At 38.2% G+C, this 24,543-nt stretch overlaps 1 protein-coding gene across 1 annotated transcript in view; it reads right to left on the bottom strand.

Annotated features, from left to right (window-relative positions):
* The window catches only part of LOC149557867 (sm-like protein LSM3A), a 49,321-nt gene extending 25,819 nt beyond the window's left edge, over nt 1-23,502 (bottom strand). The window contains exon 1 of the mRNA XM_089832336.1: nt 23,156-23,502. Within this exon, the coding sequence (XP_089688462.1) occupies nt 23,156-23,278 (123 nt within the window). The 5' untranslated portion in view covers nt 23,279-23,502. The remainder of the gene's footprint in view (nt 1-23,155) is intronic.
* Nucleotides 23,503-24,543: the final 1,041 nt, after the last annotated feature.

Raw genomic sequence — 24,543 nt, 5'->3', positions numbered from 1 at the left:
AAAGTTTAGGACAAACTAAAGGATAGCCCAACTTAAAACTAGCAAATATTTAGGGCAGAATAGAGAAAACCAAACTTGGTAGACACAGAAACGTCTAAAAATATGTCCATCAGATGTTGATACACTGGTTATTAGGTCCATTTATACATCTGTTGCCCCAATCTCACTCTACGATAAGGAGACAAATAACCAAGATGTTGAGTGACAAAATACGGTGGAGGTGAGCTCACTGTACGGCAAGTCTGCTCTACATGCACATAGAGTATGAAGTGGCTGCCATACTTGCACATGAAGTACGAAGTGTCTGCTGTACTTGCACATGGAGTACTGAGTCCCATACTAGCTGCATACAGTGAAAGATATTCCTGAGGTCATATTGTTGTATGGTGAGTGTGCCCTACATACCTGCACCATGTGGACTATGGGTTCCACCGTACTAAGTCCATTGGACGCTGATGGAAAGTACGAGTATGGCAAAGACAGTATGGTAAAATGGTACGTCGAGGATGGTATGCTGCCAATGCTGAAGTACGTACCCATGGAGTAGTGTCCGTCATGCAGTGATTCTCTCAGACAAGTCTATTGTAACAGTCAGTTGGGCTGATGATAGCTGGTAGACCATTCTGTGTTGTGACAGTTGAGATACCGAATTCTGTAACGAATTGCAGTGTGTATAAATCTGCAGGAATCGAAAGGAACTGCTGATGTAGATGAAAGTCAAGTAGATTCTAAAGCAATCTGAGCCTATGAAAAAAATCCGGTATGTAAACTTATCTACTGTAATACAAAAAGTTGCTTGAGGTTTTTGGGTGGTGGGTTTTGTTGTGAGGTTTTCACACATCGCCCCAAAATCTTGGGGACCCCCTTTTTAATCGCCTTCAGGGCCAGTGGAAAAGGTTAGATGTATTTTTCGCCCGATTTCAACTTGATTTTCCAGAGCTATCAGTTCTATCCTTAGGCCGAATAAGTTCAAAATTGATTTCAACTTGGCAGGATAAGATTGTGAATTTTGTACTTAGACGATTTCTTTTGAAAATTTGGATTTAATTGTAAATTTGAATGATTTTCAAATAATGAAATTTTTCGTTAGACTTAGGTTCTTGGAAAATCTTATTTTTTTTGGTGAAATAGAATTTAATTTTGTAAGATGAAGTTAAATTGCAAAATCGATTTTTACTCTAGAGGCAATTTTATTTTTTGTCATAAAATTTTAATTATTTAGCAAAATCGATTTAGAGGAAAATTGCAAAAATTGGCTTTAATAGATTAAATTTGCCTTGAAAGCTTTTGGTATTTAATGAAATTGGTAAATTAATATTAAGAAATGGCTTTTGGTTAGCCAAAATTCAACTTCAAGGATGTATTAATTAGCAAACCATCATTAAATAGAAATTTTTAGCATCCCCAAGGCACCATTCAATTTCGTTTTGCAATTTGTGGTTAATTAGTAAATTAAAAGTGCAGTTTTCATTTTAGAAAATTAAAATTTTGGCAAAGTATTTAAAGTGGGCCACTAACTTAGCTTTAATTTTGGTTTTTTTTTTTCTCTATAGGACCAAGTCGGCCAGCCTGGGAGGAAGGTGAAAGCTGCTATAAAGGGAGTCCCCTCCCATTTCATTTTCATCAATTCATTTGCTCCTCATGCTTGGGCGAATTTGAAGCAAGGGCGGATTTTCAGACTTGGCCGAAATTGATGGAAGGCAGTTTTTTGGCGATTTTTGGGCAATTTCTCCATTGCCATTGTTGGGCGATTTGTCTAAGGGCCAGATTTTTTGCGTTTTTGGGGATTTTTGCTCCACTTTGTGGGCTGCGATTTGTGCCCTAGGTGGCAGATTTTACAGATTTTGCTCCTTCTTTGCTTGGGCGAATTTTGTGGAAGGGCAGATTTTTTTTTCGTGCTTAGCCGAATTTTGTGGGAGCCGAATTTTGTGAGGGCCGAAATTTGTGGAAGACAAAATTCTGATTTTCTAGAGGGGCTGCAATTTTTTATATCAGATTTGGGCAATTTTGTTGGGAGAAGAGATACATATGAAAGTTTGATTTTTGCATAGAAGGCAAGTGTTGGATAAGCTTAGAGGCTTTGTTTTCTAATTTGCAAAGGGATTTGTAATTCTTTGATGTCATATCCCGGGTTCCGAAAAGTTGTTGTAAGATTATTAGTTAAGGTGAAAGTCATCATCTAGAGTTGCAAGGAGTGCTTAAGCTGACATCCATTCTTTCGCTCTTTTCTAAGAATTGCACTACTTGGTTCTTCTTGCCTTTTGGTCCACCACTCTACCATCCCGTAATAGGGCGACGAGCATGGAGGATGATAGTGCAAGTAAGAATCCCAAGCGGGCAAACGCTAAGAAAGACAAAGAGGATATGACGCCCAAAACTTCCTTCTTCTCGAAAATGAAGAAAATAACCGATACTAATATCGCTACAGTGGACATGATACAGATGAGGGACAGACTAAAGGAAGGACAATCCCCCTTGGCAAAGAGGATATACAAGAGCGGAATTGTACATGCAGCAGCTTTTCCTCCTACTTTGCCTTGTCCGGAATTGATTATGGAGTGTGCATCCAGATTTGATCTAGACAGTAAATCCATCATTTTTGGCGAAGGGAAGAGAGTGTTGGCCAACATTGGCGAACAAGCAATTGAAGAGACATTTAATATTCCCCAGAGCAAGGGCATGACAGTTGTAATGGTGGATCAGGCGGCCAAATCATTTCAAGGTAACCAAGAGGCCTACTTCTCACATCTAAAGCGGAATTGGATACACGAAGGAAGGAAAGGAGTTAACAAATCAACGAGGCTTACAGTGGCAGATTTCAAGCCGGAATATGGCGATCTCATTGTTCTTCTCAGCCGGATCATGGGCCTAGCTCAAGCTATGCAATTCGAAAACTGGATGTACTTCTTCATTGATGAAATTGAAAAGGGAAAAGGAAAATTTGATTGGGCTAGGATCATAAGTGAAAATTTAGAGTTGCAACTTAGAACAGTTCAAAACCAAAGGCAATTCTACATGGGATCCTATCTGTTTTACTTAATTGCTAGATTGTATGAGAGTCCGGCACTTAGGGCCTTAGGAGAGATTGGTAATGGGCCGGGGCAATATTTGGTGCATGAATGCTATCCGCAGCTTCATTTGCACAATAACAAGGATTACAAGATGTTTTGCGATGCATTCGCCATGAAGACAGTAAGGGTATTACAAGGGGCCCCTGCTAAGAGACTTTCATCGGAAGCAGAAGCAAGGATTAAGAAGTTTGGGAGTTGGTTCATCCAATTCCCGCAATTCACATACATTAGAGTGGCAGGAAGTACAGTTTGTCCCAAGAGGCTTCCAAGATACCCGCCCGACAAGGTAGTTTTGATGGAATTGGCTAGGCAGCTTGAGCACTATGATAGAGTAATGAGGAATGAGGGGAAAACAGGCGTTTCCTTCTCAATTATAATTGGCAATGATAGTTGCCCAAATCGGGCCACCTTTGAGGCTACGGAAAAGGAATTGGAGTGGTATCATCTAGGATGGTACAGAGCAAGGCAAGGATTCGACCCTGTTGGTCTTATCAAGGCATCTCATGGAAGCGAATTTAAGCATGTTCCCACTATAGAGGACTTTTGGGCCAATGCAAAGGACGATTTTCACGTGAGAAAGCTAGCTTTCTCGAGATTGTCGGTGAACATGATGAGAAATATCAGATGGAGAGGCCTTGATATTCCCGATCAATTGGAGGATGATCGTAGTGTGTTGAGAGAAGACTATGAGACAGTAGTTGGAACAGAGTTGAATCCAGTGGATTGGGACGATCATCAGGATCCTTCCTTGGAGGCAGTCACAAGGACAGTAGATTTGCATACCGAGTCGTGGTATAATGCCAAGTTGAGAAAGCTACAAAGACAAAAGGTTCTCCTTACTTATGAGATGATGAAACCGAAGGAAGGTCTGGTAGAATCAATCGGACAGAAGGGTGAAGGAAGTGGCCGGCAATCGGAGACAGTTAGAAATAGCAAGAAGAGGGCTTTGGAGGTAGAGAAAAGCCAAGAACGTTCGGAACCTCCAGCCAAGAGACAGCGGGCAGCGCCGTCAAGGGAGAGTATAACTAAGGCTAGAAGCCAAAAGGTCAATTCGAGTGAAAAAGGGGCCGCAATGGAGGTGAGCTCTGATTCGGAATCAAGTGGCTACAGTGAAAGTACGGAGTACTCCCCTCTCTCGGAGAACCAGCAAGGAAATATGGCAGAAACTAGTAGAGAAGAAGATGGGCCGATTGATATTGAAGAGATAAGTCAGGCGTCTAAGGCCGTTGGTGATGCTTTGTTGGTCGAACCGAATCCGGATTTGGGGAGATGCACTGCACCACTATGGTTAAGGCAAATGCTTATGCCGAGAGGCGAGGTGGTAATGGCTCACGCAGTTGATGATATCCAAGGACTAATAGAAAAGGATGATAGCGAGAACCAAAAACAGATGGCAAATACGGTGGCAAGGGTAATCAGAAGCGACAGTGATGGTCACCGAAGGGTTCAGATTGCTATACCAACAGTCAATAAGGCAGCGGATGAGATTGCAGCCCAGGAGTACGAAATAGTAGAACATAATTTGGGAAGAAATACAGATGATATGGAATGTGAGGAGGTTCAGGAAGGCATAGCATCAATCAGAGAAAGATTGAGGAAGGCAAACGAAAAGATAGTAAAGTTGGAGGCCGAAAACAAATATTGGAGAGATTGCCAGCCAATCCAACAGCTGCATCAGGCAGCCCTTCCTCAAGACAGCGGGAGCAATTCAGAAGAGGTATCAACTCAGTTACATGAAGTAAGGGGTTGGATCTATGATACAATCCAAGATGGGCGAAATTTCTTGCCCTCCTTCATCTCAACATTCCAGTCATTGGTGACTGTTAGAAACAAATTCAGATTATTTGAAGAGGAATGGAAGAATTTTCTTCCCATCAAGGATTTGGTTATTCCTAGGCTGCAGGCGTTCATTAGGCTACCGGAGGCATATTTGGAAAGAGCCCGGTTGGTTGATGAGAGAGGATTGAGCATAGTTGAATCTCGGTATGTCGCATTGACTACCAGATTCAGAACACTTGAAGAAATTCATGATGAGATTGCACAACACGGCCCAAGCGTCGACACTTCCATTTCGACCATGATGAGCGACGTTGGGGTGGCGCTTGATTTTGAGGGTATTAGAGAGGAGGATGTCAGTGAGACAGGATTTGGATCGAGATTGGATGAGTTAGGAAAGGCTGCCGTCAAAAGGAAACATCTGAACACCCTTTCCTCACTCAATGCTTTTATTGGGTTTGCAAAGGAATATGAGAAGGATCACGAAAGGATACTACAAGCAGCAAACAGCGTGGCAAAGTCAGCAGAACTCCGAGCGAAGCATACACCTTGTCCTCTTATGGAAGAAGTTAACGAAAGGCTAGCTAAGTTCATTGCCTTAGCTAAAAGAACAAAAGAAAAAGGAAGAATTATATTAGAAGATCATCTTATGTAAGCCCAAGTGGCAACTTTCTCTTTCTTCTAGAATAGGACAAGTGTTTGTTTCTGATTGGCCACCATTTTGGTGCCTTCTCATTGGTTGCCACTTTTTCACTTTTTTCATTGGTCCATTGATGAGGTGGCATCTTCTCATTGGCCGATGGGGTGGCAACCCTAATTAGGGTTTTTGGATCCAATCTGGATCGTCGATCTTGTTTTGATCTCTACCGTCCATTGTATTTTGGACCTCTATATAAGGCCATTGGCTCTCATTTGTAAAAGGGGGGGGATTGGAGAAATTGTTGCGAAAATAATACCAAAGTGCTCTCTTTTTCATTGCATGTTGACTAAGAACATTGGGTGTTATTGCATGTTTTCTACTTCCACATAGTTAAATTTTCTTTTCAAGTTGAAGCAATTTCATTTCAAGTTGTTAGAGTAAGAGTAAAATAAAATGGATAGTTGCATGGTAGCTTTGGTAGATGTTTGATAGGGGTCAACACTAGGCCACTAGCATCCTAGCGGCTGGTTGGGAGGCTTTGTGTGGTGATCTAGTTTACTTTCCTTTGAAGCGTTGCATCTATGGAGGTAGGGCCGCTGGTTAGCCTTCATTAGATTCGATCCCCGTCCATCTGCTAACCTTCCATTCTTAGGAGTAGGAGTAGTTGAGCAGCCAAATTTCATGCTTAGAAGAGGTTAGTTAGAGAAGTAAACCAAAACATCGGCATTCTCACCTTCCATCGCCATTCACCCTACATTGCCATCATCGCGCCATCAACATCATCTAGCATTCACACCGAACCACCATCTCCATTTTCTCACCAAGATCCAAATTTTTCTCAAACAAGAAAACGTAAGGCCGCCTATGTGATTACCAGCAAATCACATTGATAAAACTGAGCGAGTATCCAACGGTGTAAGGAACATTGGAGTTATACTCATGTCCCATGAGAGATAACTTTTCAAGAGAGGAATTGTGTATTTGATATTCTGTATCAAGCATCCAATTACTAATATGTTATGTAGTGACACAAAACTCGCATCAACAGGTTTATTTCCCGCAAGGGTTTCCCACATGAAATTTGGTGTCTCTCTTGTGTATGTGGTGTTTTCATATTTCTTTGTTTACTTGCACATCTCTGCTTTGAATTTATTGTTGCTTATTTCCCTGTCAATATGGCGTTTGGAAGGCGTTTCCGCACCGTTGCTTTCCTTACAAGTCGTATCAAAACCTAGCCAGTTGTGTTATCCTTGTCAGGTAGGGTTGTTTTTTTGTGCCAATGTGGTTTCGGTGAAAGTTTGCAAAGTGTTCGTCTATAAATTGAGATGGCTAGCACATCAGGAAGAGTGGATATTGAAAAGTTCAATGGCACAAACTTTGAGTTGTGGAAACTTAAAGTTGAAGATACGCTAGTTGATCGAGATCTATGGGTTGTTGTGTCTGGCAACAAGACTTCATATGTGAAGCAAGAAGATTGGGATCTAGCAGATTGGAAGGTTAGAGGACTGATAAGACTGAGTCATGCAAATTCACTTTTATTTAAAGCCCATGAAGAGCCAATGTGGTTTCAGTGAAAGTTTGCACAGTGTTCATCTCTAAATTGAGATGGTCAGCACATCAAGAAGAGTGGACATTGAAAAGTTCAATGACACAAACTTTGAGTTGTGGAAACTTAAAGTTGAAGATACACTAGTTGACTGAGATCTGTGGACTATTGTGTCTGGCAACAAGACTTCAGATGTGAAGCAAGAAGATTGGGATCTAGTGCATTGGAAGGTCAAAGGACTGATAAGACTAAGTCTTAATAATTCGCTTTTATTGAATGTACATGAAGAGAAAATAGTGCATTCCTTGTGGAAGAAGTTGGGAGACATTTATCAGGGAAAATCCTTGGTAAACAAGCTCTTCTTGAGAAAGAAGTTGTACTCTCTGAAGATGGACGGAGGAACAACTGAGGCAGATCATCTAAACGTGTTTAATATGGTGATTGCGCAATTAACATCTATTGTGTGTCTATTAGTAAAGAAGAGTGTTGCATGTTGTTGTTGTGCTTGTTGCCCGATTCATAGGATCACTTGGTAATGGTCATCGGAAGTACGACTACCAAGTTTAAAATAGACAAAGTAGTTGTTGCACTTCTATCAGAGGAGATGCGAAGGAAGTCCTCTGAAGTGGCCAAAGAGGCTCTCATTGTATGAGGCAAATCTAAGGAGAAGTGCAAGAAGACACAAAGTCAAAGTCTCAAGAGAGATCTGCCACTCTTGGAAATAAGTCCAAGGCAAAGTGTTGGAACTGTGGGCAGAAAGGTCATATCCAAAAGGGTTGCAAGGACAAGAAAAAGAAGAAGAAATATACCTCCAACATTGAATCTTCTCAGAGCGGCGTTGATGCCTTTGTAGAAGCCTTGGCAGTGTCTACTTCTAACTATATATGGCTAGTTGATTTGGAAGCATCATTCCACATGAAGAGTGGTTCTCAAAGTATGAACCATACAATGGTGGAAAGGTGTTCCTGGCAAGCGATTCCACACTAGAGATCATTGGAAGAGGAAGAGTCAAAATCCAATTTCCTCATGAAAGAGAGTAAAGGGAATTGATGGAGTACTTCATATACCCGGTTTGGCTCGAAACTTACTTTTTGTCAACAAGTTGAATGATGTCGAAGTCCAACTAACATTTGTCCATGATGATTGCAAGATGACTAGGGGTTCTATTGTTGTAGCTAAAGGTGGGCGCATTGGAACATTATATGGGTTAGATGCTAAACCTGTATACTATAATAGGGTCTTTGTAAGTCTAATAAAACCGATATAGCCACACATGGTGCAAACACTATGGAAGTTAAACATCCTATTGAGAAATAATGCTCTAGCATTTTAGGCTTGGCCATATTGATGAGAAAGCTTTAAAAAGCTTGAAGAATAAAAACTTGGTTGAGGGGTTGGTTGATTATATGTTACATCCCAATTTTTGACCTAGCTTGAAATATAGCCATTGAGGTTCACATGAAGTCAGTTGGCAATCTAATTTGATATAATATGGCGAAATGGTAAGATGGTTGTTATGATTTCAAGTGAAGATGACATGTTAGTTGATCGTTAATCGCGAAATTCATGGAATTAAGATGAAAGGTTAACTGTTATGATTATTTATGATTAAATAATTTAATTACTAAGAAATTTCTTGCAGGGAGCATGTCGAAGGGGTGGAAGCATTGTCAGAAAAGAATTAGGCAGGGCATCACCATCACTGGGCAGACGGGTAAAGATCTAGCCAGAATACATGTGCAGGACTTGCATGAGTTATTTAATAATTTAATAAAAAATAATTGAGATAAAATATAAAAACATATCTTAAAGGATTTTAATTTATCTTTCGTCGTATTATTTTAATAATGATTTATATTCATGCATCTAATAAATAAAATGATTTTTGGCACTATTATAATTTAATAATTAATAAGTAATGTTACAAATAAGATTATAATAATGTTCGATTTATAATAATTGTATTATTATAATTTTCAAATTATAATCTCCCAATTCTTCTTTCCAAATTCTTATTTTTTTTCTTTTGTTCTTTTCATAGTCGATTTTATGTTTGGTATCCAAATGGTCTTCTTTGGAATTCGAAGGGATTCTTGTAACTATTTGGGAAGCCGATGAGTCAAGTTAAAATTGTATATTACAGTCTCACAAGTTTTGGAATTCATTCACTCATTCCTCTTTACAAATCCGTGGATTTTCTTTCATCTGTATAACGTACTAGGAAGAAATTGAAATTGATACATTTAATGTGATTTATCTCTTTCCGTATCCATCCAACCTTTTCGACTTCTTTAACACGGGATCAGTTCAAGGAGAATGGAGATTATTACCTCTAGCCGCAGGAGGTCACCTATAATAGCGTTTTGGGATTTATACATTCCTGCAATCATCTTCTTTTGGTGGCCCTCAAATGGCTTTGAAAGGCATGCGTTTCTTTTATAAGAGGCCTGTGAAATGTTCAAGAGCCCTATGTGAGAGTTTTTGACCTTTGTGATCAAGGTAGGAGGGCCTGTGTACAAACTGGGATGTGCTCGAATAGATTGGGTGTTACAAGATTCAAGAAGAGTTGGCAGATTAACGGATTTCCGGATGATTGATTGATTAACAAAGGAACAAATGTGTTCCTTATAAAGAATTACAAGAACGTTGTTTCTAAAAGAAACAATGTAGACTGAAGACGGAATTAGAAACAAAACTAGAGACAGGATAGGAAACATTCCTATCTAGAGTGAAGAAAAAAGAGACGGACTACAGACAAATAGTTGACTATTATAGAAAGTATAAGATATTATCTTAATACCCTCCCTTAATGGTCAACGTACGAATGTCGGAACATTCTGGGATAATTGAGACCCTCCCTGGATCTACAGAATGTTGAAACCAAGAAGCTTTGCCAGAAGAGTGCTATGACTCAAAATAAGTTGCAATTAGAAAACTTTGTTTTTGTGGAAAAAACGGTAAAACCCAGAACCTCACGCGACCTTGCGTATTACAGACAACTTGAAATGATTTTTGAGGAGAAAATCAACAAACCCAGAATCTCAGAAACAAATTCAGAAGGCGAAAAATGCAGCTTCGCCTTAATCAGGAAGCTCGACAACTTGTGTTGTTGGTTGGGAAGCATTTTGCCTTGCTTGGGCAGCCAAACATTTCCGGCACTCGAATTTCATATGGCCAAACTTGTGACAGTAATTACACTGTACATTTTGCTTCGTAGAGCCATCCAAGGAATGAGCAGAAGGTTGATGCTGGGAAGGTTGAGAAGACTGATGGTTGCCAATGTTCTGTTGAAAGGATTTTGCAGCAAAGGCTTGCTCGTTTTTTACTGGAAATCGTGAGCCGTGTTTTGCAAACTGATGTCGCGATTTCCAGTCCTGAGTTGCAGATTCTTTGCATCCCAAACCCTAGCCTTGCTCTGATACCATGTTACAAGATTCAAGAAGAGTTGGCAGATTAACGGATTTCCGGATGATTGATTGATTAACAGAGGAACAAATGTGTTCCTTATAAAGAATTACAAGGACGTAGACTGAAGACGGAATTAGAAACAAAACTAGAGACAGGATAGGAAACATTCCTATCTAGACTGAAGAAAAAAGAGACGGACTACAGACAAGTAGTTGACTATTATAGAAAGTATAACATATTATCTTAATATTGGGAAGGTTGCTGAACCATTATCTTTCTTGCCGAGTTTGTCTCTATTCCAGTAAACTTTTATTTCTTCTCCTTGAATACTTTTGGAATTCCAGGTTCGTACCTTAAGCCGTCAATAAGAAGGCAATGAATCTAGTGTAAAGAATGTCGTCTTTTTCCTTTTTAAGTTGACGTTTCCTTGAGATAAGGTAACAAATATTAAGTACATAATTTTGTCATAATCCTAGTAGAGATTGTCGTCTACTTAGTAGAATCAGTTGTCTATTTTTTTTATTACACATATAAATCTGATGTTTTCTCTTATTTATATAAACATCCAAATTTTGTTCATAACATTGATTGACCCTTAAACCATGAACTGTCTCAAATGATGAATGGAAAAGCTTTGAAGTTTAGAATCTAAATTCCTACATTTTTTTACTTAATCTGGAATGAATAAGAAGTCATTAAAAAAAATCCACCGTTCTGGAATTAATATAATCACAAATTGAATCACATTGGACAGTAATAGAATTCTAGATAATGGAAACTGTTCTTATCATAGATGCATCTTAATTCTCAAGAGCGTATCGAACCGTGCTTACAAGAGATTGAAATGCAATGAAAGTTGAGAGCAATTAAATTTAGTTTAAGGAGTTAATACATTCTTTCATGCCATGCAAAGATGAAAATATTACCATAAAACCAAACACCAAGTAATTCATCAAGTAATGATGCCAGTATGTGGTGAAGAAGTTGTAAAATATCATTATACACCTAAGAATCACTGGCTTGGAGGCCTGAATAAGGTGAGGAGGTGTAGAAATCAAGGTTGTCATCAGAATAATATAAAATATGATAAATATTAACATTAGCTCATGCATATTCCTTTTATGATGATCTCCTGCTGCCAAGTCGTATCGCGTGTTATATATCATGATGCCCAGTGAATGGAAAGATGTTCCCTATCAATTCTGGGTAGGGAGGGCCTTTCTCGTTAGAGATCGTGCGGGAATAAATTGTGGTCCGAGGTTGGGTGGTAAAGCCCCTGACAATGTTTCACCTCTCTCAAGATGTCGTATATGCGTCAGACAGAGATAAGCCATGCAATCAATTGTTTATCGGAAATAGGTATTATCAGTTTTGGTTTATGAGAAGGTAAGCATTCGGAAGAAAAATAAATCCGAAGCCCTAATTGATTGTGTGACAGCTGGAACCTTAATTTATACAGTGGTATTGGAAGCCCTGACTGAATCCATGGTATCGAAAGCCCTGGTTGAATCCGTGGTTGCAGAAGCCCTAAATTGAAATCCGTCGTCGCGGAAACCCTAGATAAAATCCGTGGTCTCGGAAGCCCTAAATTGAATCTGTGGTCGCGGAAGCCCTGAGTGGTAAAGCGGTATCAAAAGCCCTAAATAAACCGAAGGTAATTGATGCCCTAATTGGTAAGTTGATATGTGATGCCCTAATTTATGTTAATAGTGTTATTTAGTTGTATTCATCAAATCATTTTTGAGATAGCAGTCGATTTGAGAAATTGTTATAGTGTATTTGTGGACTAACCGGGTGGTTGCAAAAGCATACTTATATGATTTTCAGTCTCAGCTTTCCGAGGTATGTGATTTCAATTTCTGAAGTAATTTCATTAAAAGGTATTTCAAGTATTTAGTTAAGAAATTTTTGTTTAACTGACTTTAACTGTAATTCTTCTTCACATGAACATGAATGATGTAACTGCCTTCTTATGAAATCGAAGTTATAACTGTATTTTATGCTTATGTTAGATGTTAATTTAGACCCGGGAAATCGGGATGTTACATTGTACCCTTGAATTTGTTTTCTACGAACATTGCATCTATGGAAAGTGAGACCGTGTTCAGTTTAATTCTAGTTCTCAAAAATCTTCCGGTTTGTTGGACTATATTCACTCTGACGTATTTGGTCCTGTGGGTGTTCCTTCTTTGCCTAAGTCAAGATATTATGCATCTTTTATTGATGATTATTCAAGAAGAACATTTATTTATTTTTTAAAGAGTAAATCAGAAGCATTCAGTGGTTTTAAGGAATTTAAAAGCCTTGTTGAAAATGAGATTAGGAGAAAGATTAAATGCTAAAAGACGGATAACGGTGGCAAATTTTGCAATGCAGATTTCGACAAATTCTATGTAGATCATGGCATTACGAGGCACAAGGCAACACCTTATAATCTGTAACAGAATGGTGTAGCGGAAATGATGAATTAGTCATTGATAGAGAGCAAGAAGTGTGTTGGGAAGTGTTGGATTGGAATAGAAGTTTCAAGCTGAAGTAGTGGCTACAGCGTGTTACTTGCTAAATCCTTCTCCTACGGCAACACTAGTTGACAAAACACCTATGGAAGCATGCTCTAGTAAGAAGCCCTCATTAAGACATTTATGCATCTTTGATTGTAAGGCATACGCTCATGTACCTGATGTGAGTAGGTCAAAGTTGGATAACAAAGCAGTGAAATGTATATTCATTGGGTACAATTAGTGTGAAGGGATACAAATTATGGAACCCTTTCATTGAAAAAGTGTTGTAAAGTAGGAGTGTTATTTTTCAGTAGATGAAACCTATTTTACTAGACAAGCCAGAGAAGACAAGAAAGAAAAAGGTAGCAGTTGAAATCTCTTTAGCTTCCAAAAGGGAGGCATTTCAAACTCCATATGAACCTGAGAATGAGGATCCATATGTGCCCGAGAATGAGGATGGGGAGAGCCTGAGTAGTCATACAAGTTGAAAAGAACATGAATGTGAACCTCATGTTGAGCCTCATGAAGCTTCACCACAGGATGTGAGGAGATCTACTTGGGAGAGGTGACAACCTGATAGGTACGCCTATTCACTGGAGAGGTTTACTTATTCTACGTTGAATCTTAATTGTGACTATGATTTTCTTACAAATGTTGATGAGTCTAGGATAGTAAAAGAAGCAATTAATATGTCGAATTCCGATTGCTGGTTGGATGGAAGCAACGAAGGATGAAATGAAGTCCTTGGAGAAGAATGGAATCTAGGATCTTGTACCCTTGCCTAAAGGTAGAAAGCTCATGGGTATTTAAGAAAAAGTACAATCCAGATGGCAACATTGACAAGCACAAGGCAAGATTGGTTGCAAAGGGGTATTCTCGGAAAGAAGGGATTGACTATGGAGAAATATTTTCTCCTGTAGCTAAGCTAACATCTATTAGATTTATGTTGTCACTTGCAGCGGCAGATGACTTTGAAATTGAGCAGATGGATGTGATGACACCATTTCTTCATGGTGATCTTGAAGAAGAGATATATATGTCCCAAGTGGAGTACTTTGCGCAAAAAGGTAAAGAGCATCCAGTTTGTAAACTGAAGAAGTTTCTTTATGGTTTGAAACAATCACCCAGAATGTGGTATCAAAAGTACGATGCATATGTTGTCTTTGGGTTTTACAAGATCTAAATTTGATCACTGTGTGTACTATAAAGTTGATGGTGATTGGATACTTATTATTGCTCTATATATAGATTATTACGAAGTAATTGGTAAAAATACTTGCTTGTTATTAGCAGAGACCGAGAGGTCTATATATAATATATACAAAAGAATGGATCGATGTTTCCTTAGGAAACGATCGTAAAGAATAGAAACTTCCTATTCTGGCTAAGAGAAAACTAACAATTATCTACAGCTAACTAAATATTAGAAACATTCTAATATTTACAATAGATTACAAATAGATTACCATTAACTAATAATAGACGTTTATCTATTATCATAATACCCTCCCTTAAAGGTCATTCTATCCACAATACCAAATTGTGCTTTGAATTTGACAAACTTATCAGGACCAAGAGGCTTGGTGAGAATGTTTGCAGTCTGATTTGTGGTAGGAACACAATGCAAGTCTATTGTCTTGTCTTCAATCAGTTGTTATATGTAGTGACAGTGAACATCCACATGCTTGGTTTGTTCATGGAAAACTGGATTTCATGCTAACTTGATAACACCTTCATTATCAACAAACAGAGTAGTTGGTCCTGCTAGTGACATTTGCATATTCCCAAGCATCCAACAAAGCCAAACAGCTTCGCATCGTACCTTGATAGTCCCTATGTATTCAGCCTCTGCAGGGGAGAGAGAAACTGATTGCTGCTTCTTACTAGTCCATGTGACGATACTGGATCCCAAACCGAACACATATCCAGAAGTTGACGTTTTATCGTCAACAGAGCTTACCCAATTTGAATCTTTGAACCCACTGAGTCTGGGATTAGAACTTCAAGAGTAAAGAAATCCATAATCTGAAGTGCCCTTCACATAACGAAGCACACGCTTTGCAGCCATCCAATGTTCAGCCTTGGGAGCTATCATAAAGCGTGAGATGTAGTTGATTGTGAAGCTAATGTCAGGCCTAGTAGCAGAGAGGTAAATGATGTTGCCTACCAATTGCCTGTATGTAGTATCATCAATGGAAGGAGAATTAGACTTTGCGGATAACTTGAGACCTTTCTTGATGCAAAGAGCATCTAGTAGTGTAAAAGCAATCCTGTATCATCCAAAAATATGCTTAGTGTTAGTTTATGTTTAATGCGTTTGTATTTTTGGACACCCATTTGGGTCAAATAGAGATTCCAACTCTCATAGTTCCACTATCGATTTTTTGGGTTAGTGTTGTTGAGCACCTCGAGATATGTGCCAATGTAGAAAATAGGTTATTTTGTAATTGAGCCATAATTATGATGAGTTAGAGGGTGTAAGTTGGAGGGATGATTGTATTTGTAATTTAAAGCATTCCAAAAAAAGAATTAGATCAAAAGGCTTTACAGTTTGAAAGTTATTATAGTTTTAAGTTGTCTAGAGACCCCCTAAGAATGCTTCAAAGTCAGATTTGAGGCACTAAACGGCCTTGTACAGGCCTGAAAAATAGGGGACGGCATTGTCCATAAGACTATAGAGCACTTGGAGAGCTTTTTGAAAATGTACACAATTCGTCAATCGAAGTACCGAATCAAAAGTTATGCCTCCTAGAAGTTGGACTACCATTTGTAGATTCTTCTAATTTTGCACCAACTTCTAACATGTCTTCTAGAACCTTCTGCTTTGGCGATGGATGCCAAATGGCATATTCTAAAATTTATTCCCAACCCTAAACCTAATTCAAGTTACTTAAGGTCATTTCTTGCATTGTAAAGGCAATTTTTGGTAGAGTTTGGGAGAAGGTACTATGAGAAGGTTTTTTTTCCAAAATTTGATAACATTGTAAGCCCATAGAGCATGTAGTTAAGTCTATTTTCGCTAAAAAATATAATAGCATATCATTTCTAATAATAATATTCTCCTTTTCCTATTGTGTTCATTTTGACTTGGGTTGTGCCCTCATCATTTCTCCATGGGTGTAGATGCAAGTTTGCAATCCTATATATGGAGTTCGTCTCACAGAGCCCTGACATATTTGGACTGGGAGATGAATATACCACAAGACTGTTGTCAAACCTCAACACCTAGGCAATAATGCATGAGCCCAAGGTCAGTCATATCAAAAGACTAGCATTAATTCTATTTGATTCCCTGAATCAAAGATACCGAACTGCCAATAATGGTCAAATCATCCACATAAATAACCAGAAGGATGATGTCACTGTCAGTAGTCTTGATGTACAAATTTGAGTCTGAAGAACTCTGGAATCCTTGATCACTGAGGTACTTATCAAATTTTTATGTACCATGCTTGAGGGGCCTGCTTCAAGCCATGGAGAGCTTTCACTAATCTAAGAACCTAATGTTCTTTTCCAACAACCTTGAAACCAATAGGTTGTGTCATGTTGACCTTTCATGGAGATCACCATTCAGGAAAGCACTCTTGACGTCTATCTAAGGGACTTTCCAACCAAATTGTGTTGCCATGGCTAGGACTAATCTGATTGTGCTCGTCTTTGCATTACGAACAAAGATCTCCTCATAATCAATGCCCTGACGCTGAGAAAAGCCCTTTGCAAATAAACAAGCTTTGTACTTTTCCAAAGTACCATCACATTTGTATTTGATTTTGTAAACCCATTTGCAACCAATGGGTTTCTTTCCTGGTGGAAGATCATAAAGGACCTGGGTGTTATTCTTCAGCAGGCTCTGATGTTCAGATGTCATGGCATGTTGCCACTCTAGAATTCCTTTAGCCTTGGAATATGTTTGAGGTTCAAACACACTATAAATGTTGGCCATGAGAGCAAAGTTAACAAACTCTGTAGCTTTGCTCTTTTTTCGAGTAGTTCTCCCATCAATGAGCTCATCATCATGAAGATCAGCGAGTGTCTGAGCCCACCACTTAGGTCGAAGAGGAGAATGACCAACATTAGGATCAAGAGATGCCTGTTCCTCATCAGAAGAATCTGGACCAAACTCAAGTGAAGCATCTACAAATTGAGATGATCATGTAGGAAAAGTTGGAGGTGCCTGTATAGGGATCACTGATATCATTGGAGCTACAGGAGCTACTGGAGCCCTCCCATCAGTTGGACCTAATGGAAGCCTAGCTCCCAAATCATGAGCATTCATAGGCTGGTCTTCTAGATCAAGAACAAGAGAAACAGGCATGAATGGTCCTCCTACTCATCAAAGGCTACATCACGACTATACAGAAGACGAGATGTCTTAGTGTTGATCAAGTGGTAGGCTTTGTGAAGACTACAATATCCAGCAAGCATGAGTTTCTGACTCTTGGCATCCAACTTGGTGTGTGACACATCAGGAATCCAAGCAAAAGCAAGGGAGCTAAAAACCTTTAAGTGACTGATTCTAGGCTTGCGACCTGACTAGGCCTCATCCAAAATTTTACCTTTAACCACCACTGTGAGTGACCAGTTCAAAAGATAAACTGCAGTGTTAACTGCTCCTGTCCAGAACTTCTTCGGAACATGTCTGTGTTCGAGCATGGATCGAGCCATCTCGATGATTGTTTTGTTCCGACATTCAACTACATTGTTTTGTTGTGGTGTGGTTAACTGGCGTTTGATGCCATGAGTATCCAAGAAGCTAGAGAATTCATTAGAAAAAAATTTCCCCCATTGTCTGAGCTAAGGGTAATAATAGATTTCCCAGACTCTTTTTCAACTAAAGGTTTAAATTTCTAAAATACAAGGAATGCATCTAATTTCTTTTCAAGAAAATACACCCACATTTTTCTACTGAAATCATCAACAAGCAATAGAAAATACTTTAACCCAAGAACAGAAGGAGTGGCCATAGGGCTGCAGATATCGGCATGAAGAAGCTAAAGTACTTGAGAAGCTCGCCATGAATCACCACTGGTAAAAGGTGTGCGATGTTGCTTCCCACCCTAGCATGAATCACAAACTCCAATTTGTTGAGTCTGAATCTCTGGTAAACCAAGGACAAGCTCTTCCCGAGCAAGCTAAGAGAGATAATACACATTTAAGTGCCCATACCGCTAATGCCAAAGTGTGATAACAGAAGACTATCGAGCAACCATAGCTAAGTCCCAAGAATCATCAAAATAAGTAAGTCGGAAAAGACCATGATCCTCAAGACCTACTACAACAATAGACTGAGTCACCCTATCAGTGATGGTACACTGATGTGAACTGAAGGTAACATCCAAGTGTGGAAATTGTCACAGCAACTGATTGACTGAGAGTAGATTTAGTTCCATCCCTGAAACATAGTACACATCAAGGAAAATGAGATCCCTCCCAGCAAATTGAATCTAAATATTGCCTTTACCGACAACGATGTACTCTTCTCCACTACCAAAAATAATGAAATCTGTGTAAGGCTGGTAGTCAGTGAACCAGTCTCTACGGTGGGTGAAGTGACGAAAGGCACCTGAATCAATGTATTAGGCAGACGACTTCACATGATTTGCTGGTCTTTTAGCCATGAAGGCATAAAAGGCAGATTCCATCTGCTCAGTATGCTATACACTATTCACTTTGCACTACGAACCTGATTTCTTAGATTGGGCAGTTAAGCATTTCCAACATTCAACCTTCATGTGACCAAACTTGTGGCAATAAATGCATTGAATGTTCTTCTTCTTGGAGCCTTCTACTGAGAAGACAATTGAGACTTGCCTTTATCCTTTTGAAAGGATTTGGCTACAAAGGCTTACTCTGTGGAGGTGGAGCGAGAACTACTACCGAATTGTTGTTTCCACCGATCTTGCTGAAGCAGAAGTGTGCAGAGATCAGTGAACTTCAGATCAACACCAGAAGACATGATGTTGAGAGTCTCGATAAAATGCTCGTAAAATTTTGGTAAACTCCAGAGAGTGATAACCACAATGTCCTCTTCCTTCATCTTGCAACTGATAATGAGCAATTGATCATGGATTTCTTGAATCTTATTCAAGTGAGCCTGGAGCGAAATTCGCTCATCCATGATAATAGAAACCAGAGTGTTCTTCAAGAATAAAGCTATGCTTTTGTCAGAAGTCTCATGAAGACCTTTGAGATGTGCCTATATCTTGGCAGTTGTCTTGTCAAATGGAATCTGAGAGAGTTGATCATCAGCTACAGATAATTTCAGAAGCATTACCACCTCCCAATTATTTAGATCACATGTATCCTGATCAGTACCAGGGGAAGTCAAACACTTTGTAACACCCAGAACAATTTGATCATTATTCCAATATTCAAAAATTGCTATGATCTGTTGCTTCTACATGCCATAAATCCGACCATTGAATTTTGAATTGCTCTCAAGCAGAATATTAGTCAATGGTGCCATAACACATTTTTCAATGAAAAAACCTGAAAATCTATGCAGGCACGTTCTTTGAGGCAAAAAACAAAAGACCCAAAAAAATTGAAGGAAGGCCTAGAAGAGAGCTCGAAAAACCCAAATAGAATGTTCTCGATTTTTTGATCCATTGGCTCGAAAATCAAGGCACCCAAAAAAACGAACGACAACCCAGTCAAGCTCTCGAAAAACCCACCAAGAATCTATAATCAAAAAAAAATTGGGCTTAGAAAGTTGGGCTTTTGAGCAAAAAAGCAGGTTGGCGGCCATGGAGGCCGGATGAGCAGAAAATAATGGAGTTTACAAGGCAAAAAGAAGTTTTTTTTGTAGTAGAGCAAGGCTTATATGAAAGGGGTATGCAAAAACGACACTAATATGCAAAAAACGAAACCAACGAATGGTGTTTCGGGCAAGCAAATGAGCTTGTAATCAAACAGTCATGCGACCAGACCAGAGAACATGAAACGCAATCAAACCAAAGACACTATATGCGATCAAAATCATTGGCTTCAACATAATTTCAAAGGACACGATTTGCTGAAGAAATGTTCCAGTCCCAATCTAAGGAACAAAGGCAATTTCCTACCATAACCTCATATCACATTCTTGAAAGGAAAAACGGGAGTTGCAGATCAAGATCGACCAGATAGGGCTTGATTTGTTGCCGTAATTTGCAGTCTTTGATCAACAAAAAACCTCGCCACAACCAAGGTTTGAACAGAGAATTTTTTCACAAAAACAGAAACCCTACGAGTTTTGGAGAGAAAACCTTAGAAATAATTTTGAAAAATCTTAACAAATAATTTCAAAAGAAATTATAATTTTTTCAAAAAAATGTGAAGTACTGGCTCTGAGACCATATTACAAAGAAATATACTTGCTTGTTATTAACAAAGACCGAGAGGTCTATATATGCAAAAGAATGGAACGATGTTTCCTTAGGAAATGATCGTAAAGAATAGAAACTTTCTATTTTTCTATTCTTGCTAAGACAAAACTAACAGTTATCTACAGCTAACTAAATATTAGAAACATTCTAATATTTACAATAGATTACCATTAACTAATAACAGACATTTATCTATTATCGTAATATAGATGATATATTGTTTATAAGCAATAGTAAGGGAATGATTTCAAAGTTAAAATCTAAATTGCCCTTGAAATTTTTCAAATGAAAGATTTAGGGCTAGCAAAATTTATTTTGGGGATGGAAATCAAAAGGGATAGGGTTGGCAGAAAATATTAGCTCGGCTAGAGAAAATACATTACCAATGTTCAAGAGCAATTTAATCTCATGTACCCAATGATCAGTATGAGACCAGACATTACCCAAGTAGTGGGAGTATTGAGTTAGTTTGTGGAAAATTTGGGCAAGCCACATTGGGATGTTGTGAAAAGAGTTCTAAGATATTTGAAGGATGCGTCACAGTACGCATTGTGCTATCAAGATAACTCAGTTGGATCAAACAAATCAGCTAGCATTCAAGGTTATGTGGACACTAATTAGGCTAGGGACATTGATAGAAGAAGATTCACCAATGGATATGTATTCATGGTGAATGGTGGTGCTATTGGTTGGATAAGCAAATGATAGTATAATTGCATTTTCAACAACTGAGGCAGAGTTCATGGCACCTACTCATGCGGGTCAAGAAGCAGTTTGGCTTAAGATCTTGTGTTCTAATGTTGACTACGATGCAGGAAGAATAACAATTTTCTGTGACAGTCGGAGTGCAATATAATTGGCAAAGAATCCTACTCTCTATGCTAGGACAAAACACATTGATGTAATATCATTTTGCGCGTGACATGGTTGAAGATGGAAAGGTAAATCTAGAAAAGGTTGGTGCTCAAAAGAATCTTGCAAATGCATTGACCAAGCCAGTGAAAAAAGTTAAGTTCAAACGGTACACAAGCTCCATGGAGCTTAAAGCTCCTGACTCCTGTTAGCCTTGTTGAAGTAACTCCATACTTTGTCAAGTGAGGGTTTGTTGAGTGACGATGTACAAGACTCACTGTACGATGAGTCCACCGTATAGTGGAGGTGAGCTACCGTACAAGTTTGTCGCACTTGCACACGGAGTACGAAGTGTCTGTCGTACTTGCACATGGAGGACAAAGTGCCTATCGTACTTGCACATGGAGTACAAAGTCCCCAACTAATTGCGTACAGTGAAAGATATTCTTGAGGTCATATTGGCATACAATGAGTGTGGCCTACATATCTACACCATGAGGTTTGTCATACTAAGTCCACTAGATGGTGATGGCGAGTATGAGTATGGAAAAGATGGTATGGTAAAATGGTACTGCAAGGATGGTATGGTGCCAGTGCTAAGTATGATGTGAAGTGAATGCCTATGGAGTAGTGTCCATCGTGCAGTGATGCTCTCAGATAGTATTGTTGTAACTGGTGGTTAGGCTAATGGTAGTTGGTAGACTGTTATGTGTTGTGATGGTTGACATACAGAATTCTGTTACAAATTACAGTGTGTATAAATCTGCAAGATTCGTAAGGAATTGTACATGTAGATGAAAACCAGGTGGATTGTAATGCAATTTGTGCCCGTGAAGAAAATCCGGAGTTAATTGTATGTAAACTTGTTTACTGTAATACAAAAAGTTGCTCAGGATTTTTGGGTGGTGGGGTTTTATTTCCGGAAGAGTTTCCCATGTGAAATTTGGTCTCTCTCTTGTGTATGTGGTCTTTTCATTTTTTTTTAATTTACTTACACATCTTTGCTTTGAAATTTATTGTTGCTTATTTCCATGTCCCTTTCGCATTTGGAAGGCGTTTCTGCACGGTTGCTTTCCTTACACAAGATAGGATACAGTAATAAAACAGATTAATTTGTGGCCAGACATAACATGCTTAAATTCCCATCCTCAGTATGGTAGCACACCTCACGCTGAGGCCCAATGATATCCCCAGATTCTACTAGTAAAAGAAACATGTGTTATAATGGTAACTGAGTTATCTTTAAATGTCCATCGTCCCAAGTTTGAATCTCGATCCGCGAAAAGGGGCTAATCACCCAAAAGGAGCACCACTTAATGCATATGTACTTCTGGGAACACATAACATGCTTGAATTCTCAGCCTTAAAATGGTGCCATGTCCGGTTACTGTGAGCATCAAAACACAGTGTAATGGTAATCGGGTATGCAGAGCTTAACCAAACACTCAAATGAAGCACCATTAAAATATAGTTTAGATCATGACATAACGTGCTTTAATTTCCGTCCTGAATTTTGTTCAACACGCGGGCTCAAGCCCAGCGATGTGCCCATGTACAGATTGCAAAAAGACGATGTAGGATGTTTAAAAATTCAAAAGCACATTGCCACCAGAAAATAATCATTTCAAGAGTTAAACATTACAAAAAAAAGATGAAATGGAACCCACAATTAGAGTTCCTTACAACTAGGATTTGGCCTGACTTCTAGGGTGGATTTAACCTGACGTATCTAGGGTTCTTCAAACACGTAATACACTCTTGACAGCGATAACTCGGCTTGAGATAGAACATTAGGGCTTTTAGTCAAATAAAGGTTTCACAGATAATCGGGGTTTCTACAAGACTGACAGAGAGAACAGCTAGAGGGTAAATTCTGAAGTTAGTAAAAATGGTTTTTGTATTTTATTGCTGTTATAGGAAGACCGAAAACGAAAACAATATTTGATAACTAGAAGGTTTAAAGAAATTAATAAAGCACAAGAGTAACAAGTTACGTGTAATTTGCCCCTGAGCTCTCTCTCTGAACGGAGCTTGACGTAAATACGTTCATCGAGACTGAGGCGGATGAGATCGAGAGGTTCCTTCACAGTACTTTCTTCTTCGCTTGCCATGGCCATATATCCCTCACTGCTCCCTCCTCTTCCTATCAACTTCTACCATCATATAGCCCAGCCCATGAAAGGTTTTGTCTTTCATAGATTGAGTTTATGGATCTACATTATTTTGTGGTAGCGATAGATTATGGATCTAGATTGCTATTATTAGTCCCGCCTTTAAGGCCCGTTTGGTTGCTGGAATACGAAAAAGGAAATTAGAATATGTTTTATATTCGTTGTTTGGTAAGTTCAATTGGAATTGGGAATAGGAAGATATATTCCAATTTTGTCCCTAAAATGAGCATATGTCTATGCCAAAAAAAATATATTATTGGAATAAACCATTTCCATTCTCATTCTGATTTTTCATTTAAAAAAAATTGAATTTTTTTTTTTTTTTTTTTGATTTTTTTTTACTCTTTTTTTTTGAATTTTTTTGTTCAATTTTTTTTTTGAATTTTTTTTTATAACATTCTTATAAATAATATCTTTTTAAAAATAAAATGAAAATGAATTAACCAAAAAAATAATAAATTTAAAAAAAAATTAGGAAAAATGTTTTTAAAAATACAAAACTTAACCTTATTCCTATTCCATTTTTGTACAACCAAACAATGGATTAACATATTCCTAGTCGAATTCCAAGTGCACCAAACACGATTGGAATTGCCCTTTTCTATTCCCATTTCCCATTTCCATTCTCATTCCATTTTTCTATTATAATTTTCTATTCTTATGCCAGCAACCAAACGGGGCCTTGGCGAAGACGTTTTGGGTTTTTACATGGGCTTTTGCACATTAGTTTGCATCAAAATGTGTGTTTAGGAAATATTAATCAACGTTGCTAAATTTCGCGGTGTATTTATTTTTATTTTCAAATTTTTGTGAGAATATTATTTATTTTTTGTAATTGGTTTTGTAATTTTGTTGGTTTTTTTTTTTTTTTTTTCATTTCAGAAATCAAGAATTTTTCTAGAGCCGATAAAAAATAAATATAACAAAATATTTGTGCAGTGTTAATGTTTTTAAACTCTATCATTAAATGATAAGTAGTTTTCTCCATCACTAACGGAATGAGTACTATGTCCTCCATTAGAAATCGTAAGGTTTGAGAGAATTAATATTATTTGATTGAATTATTTCTAATTTTTTATTTTTTATTTCTATAGTTGGATTAAATATTTATTTATTTTATATTATACATTCTATTTAATTTATTTTATTTTATTTTTTTGATCGGTAAACGGCCATAGGCTTTAATAATATTTATTAAAATTAAATGAACA

Source organism: Cupressus sempervirens, chromosome 5, assembly GCF_028749045.1.
Source record: "Cupressus sempervirens isolate cs-2001-9-10 chromosome 5, ASM2874904v1, whole genome shotgun sequence".
Lineage (NCBI taxonomy): Eukaryota > Viridiplantae > Streptophyta > Pinopsida > Cupressales > Cupressaceae > Cupressus > Cupressus sempervirens.
This window is presented reverse-complemented; position numbering and strand designations above follow the sequence as displayed.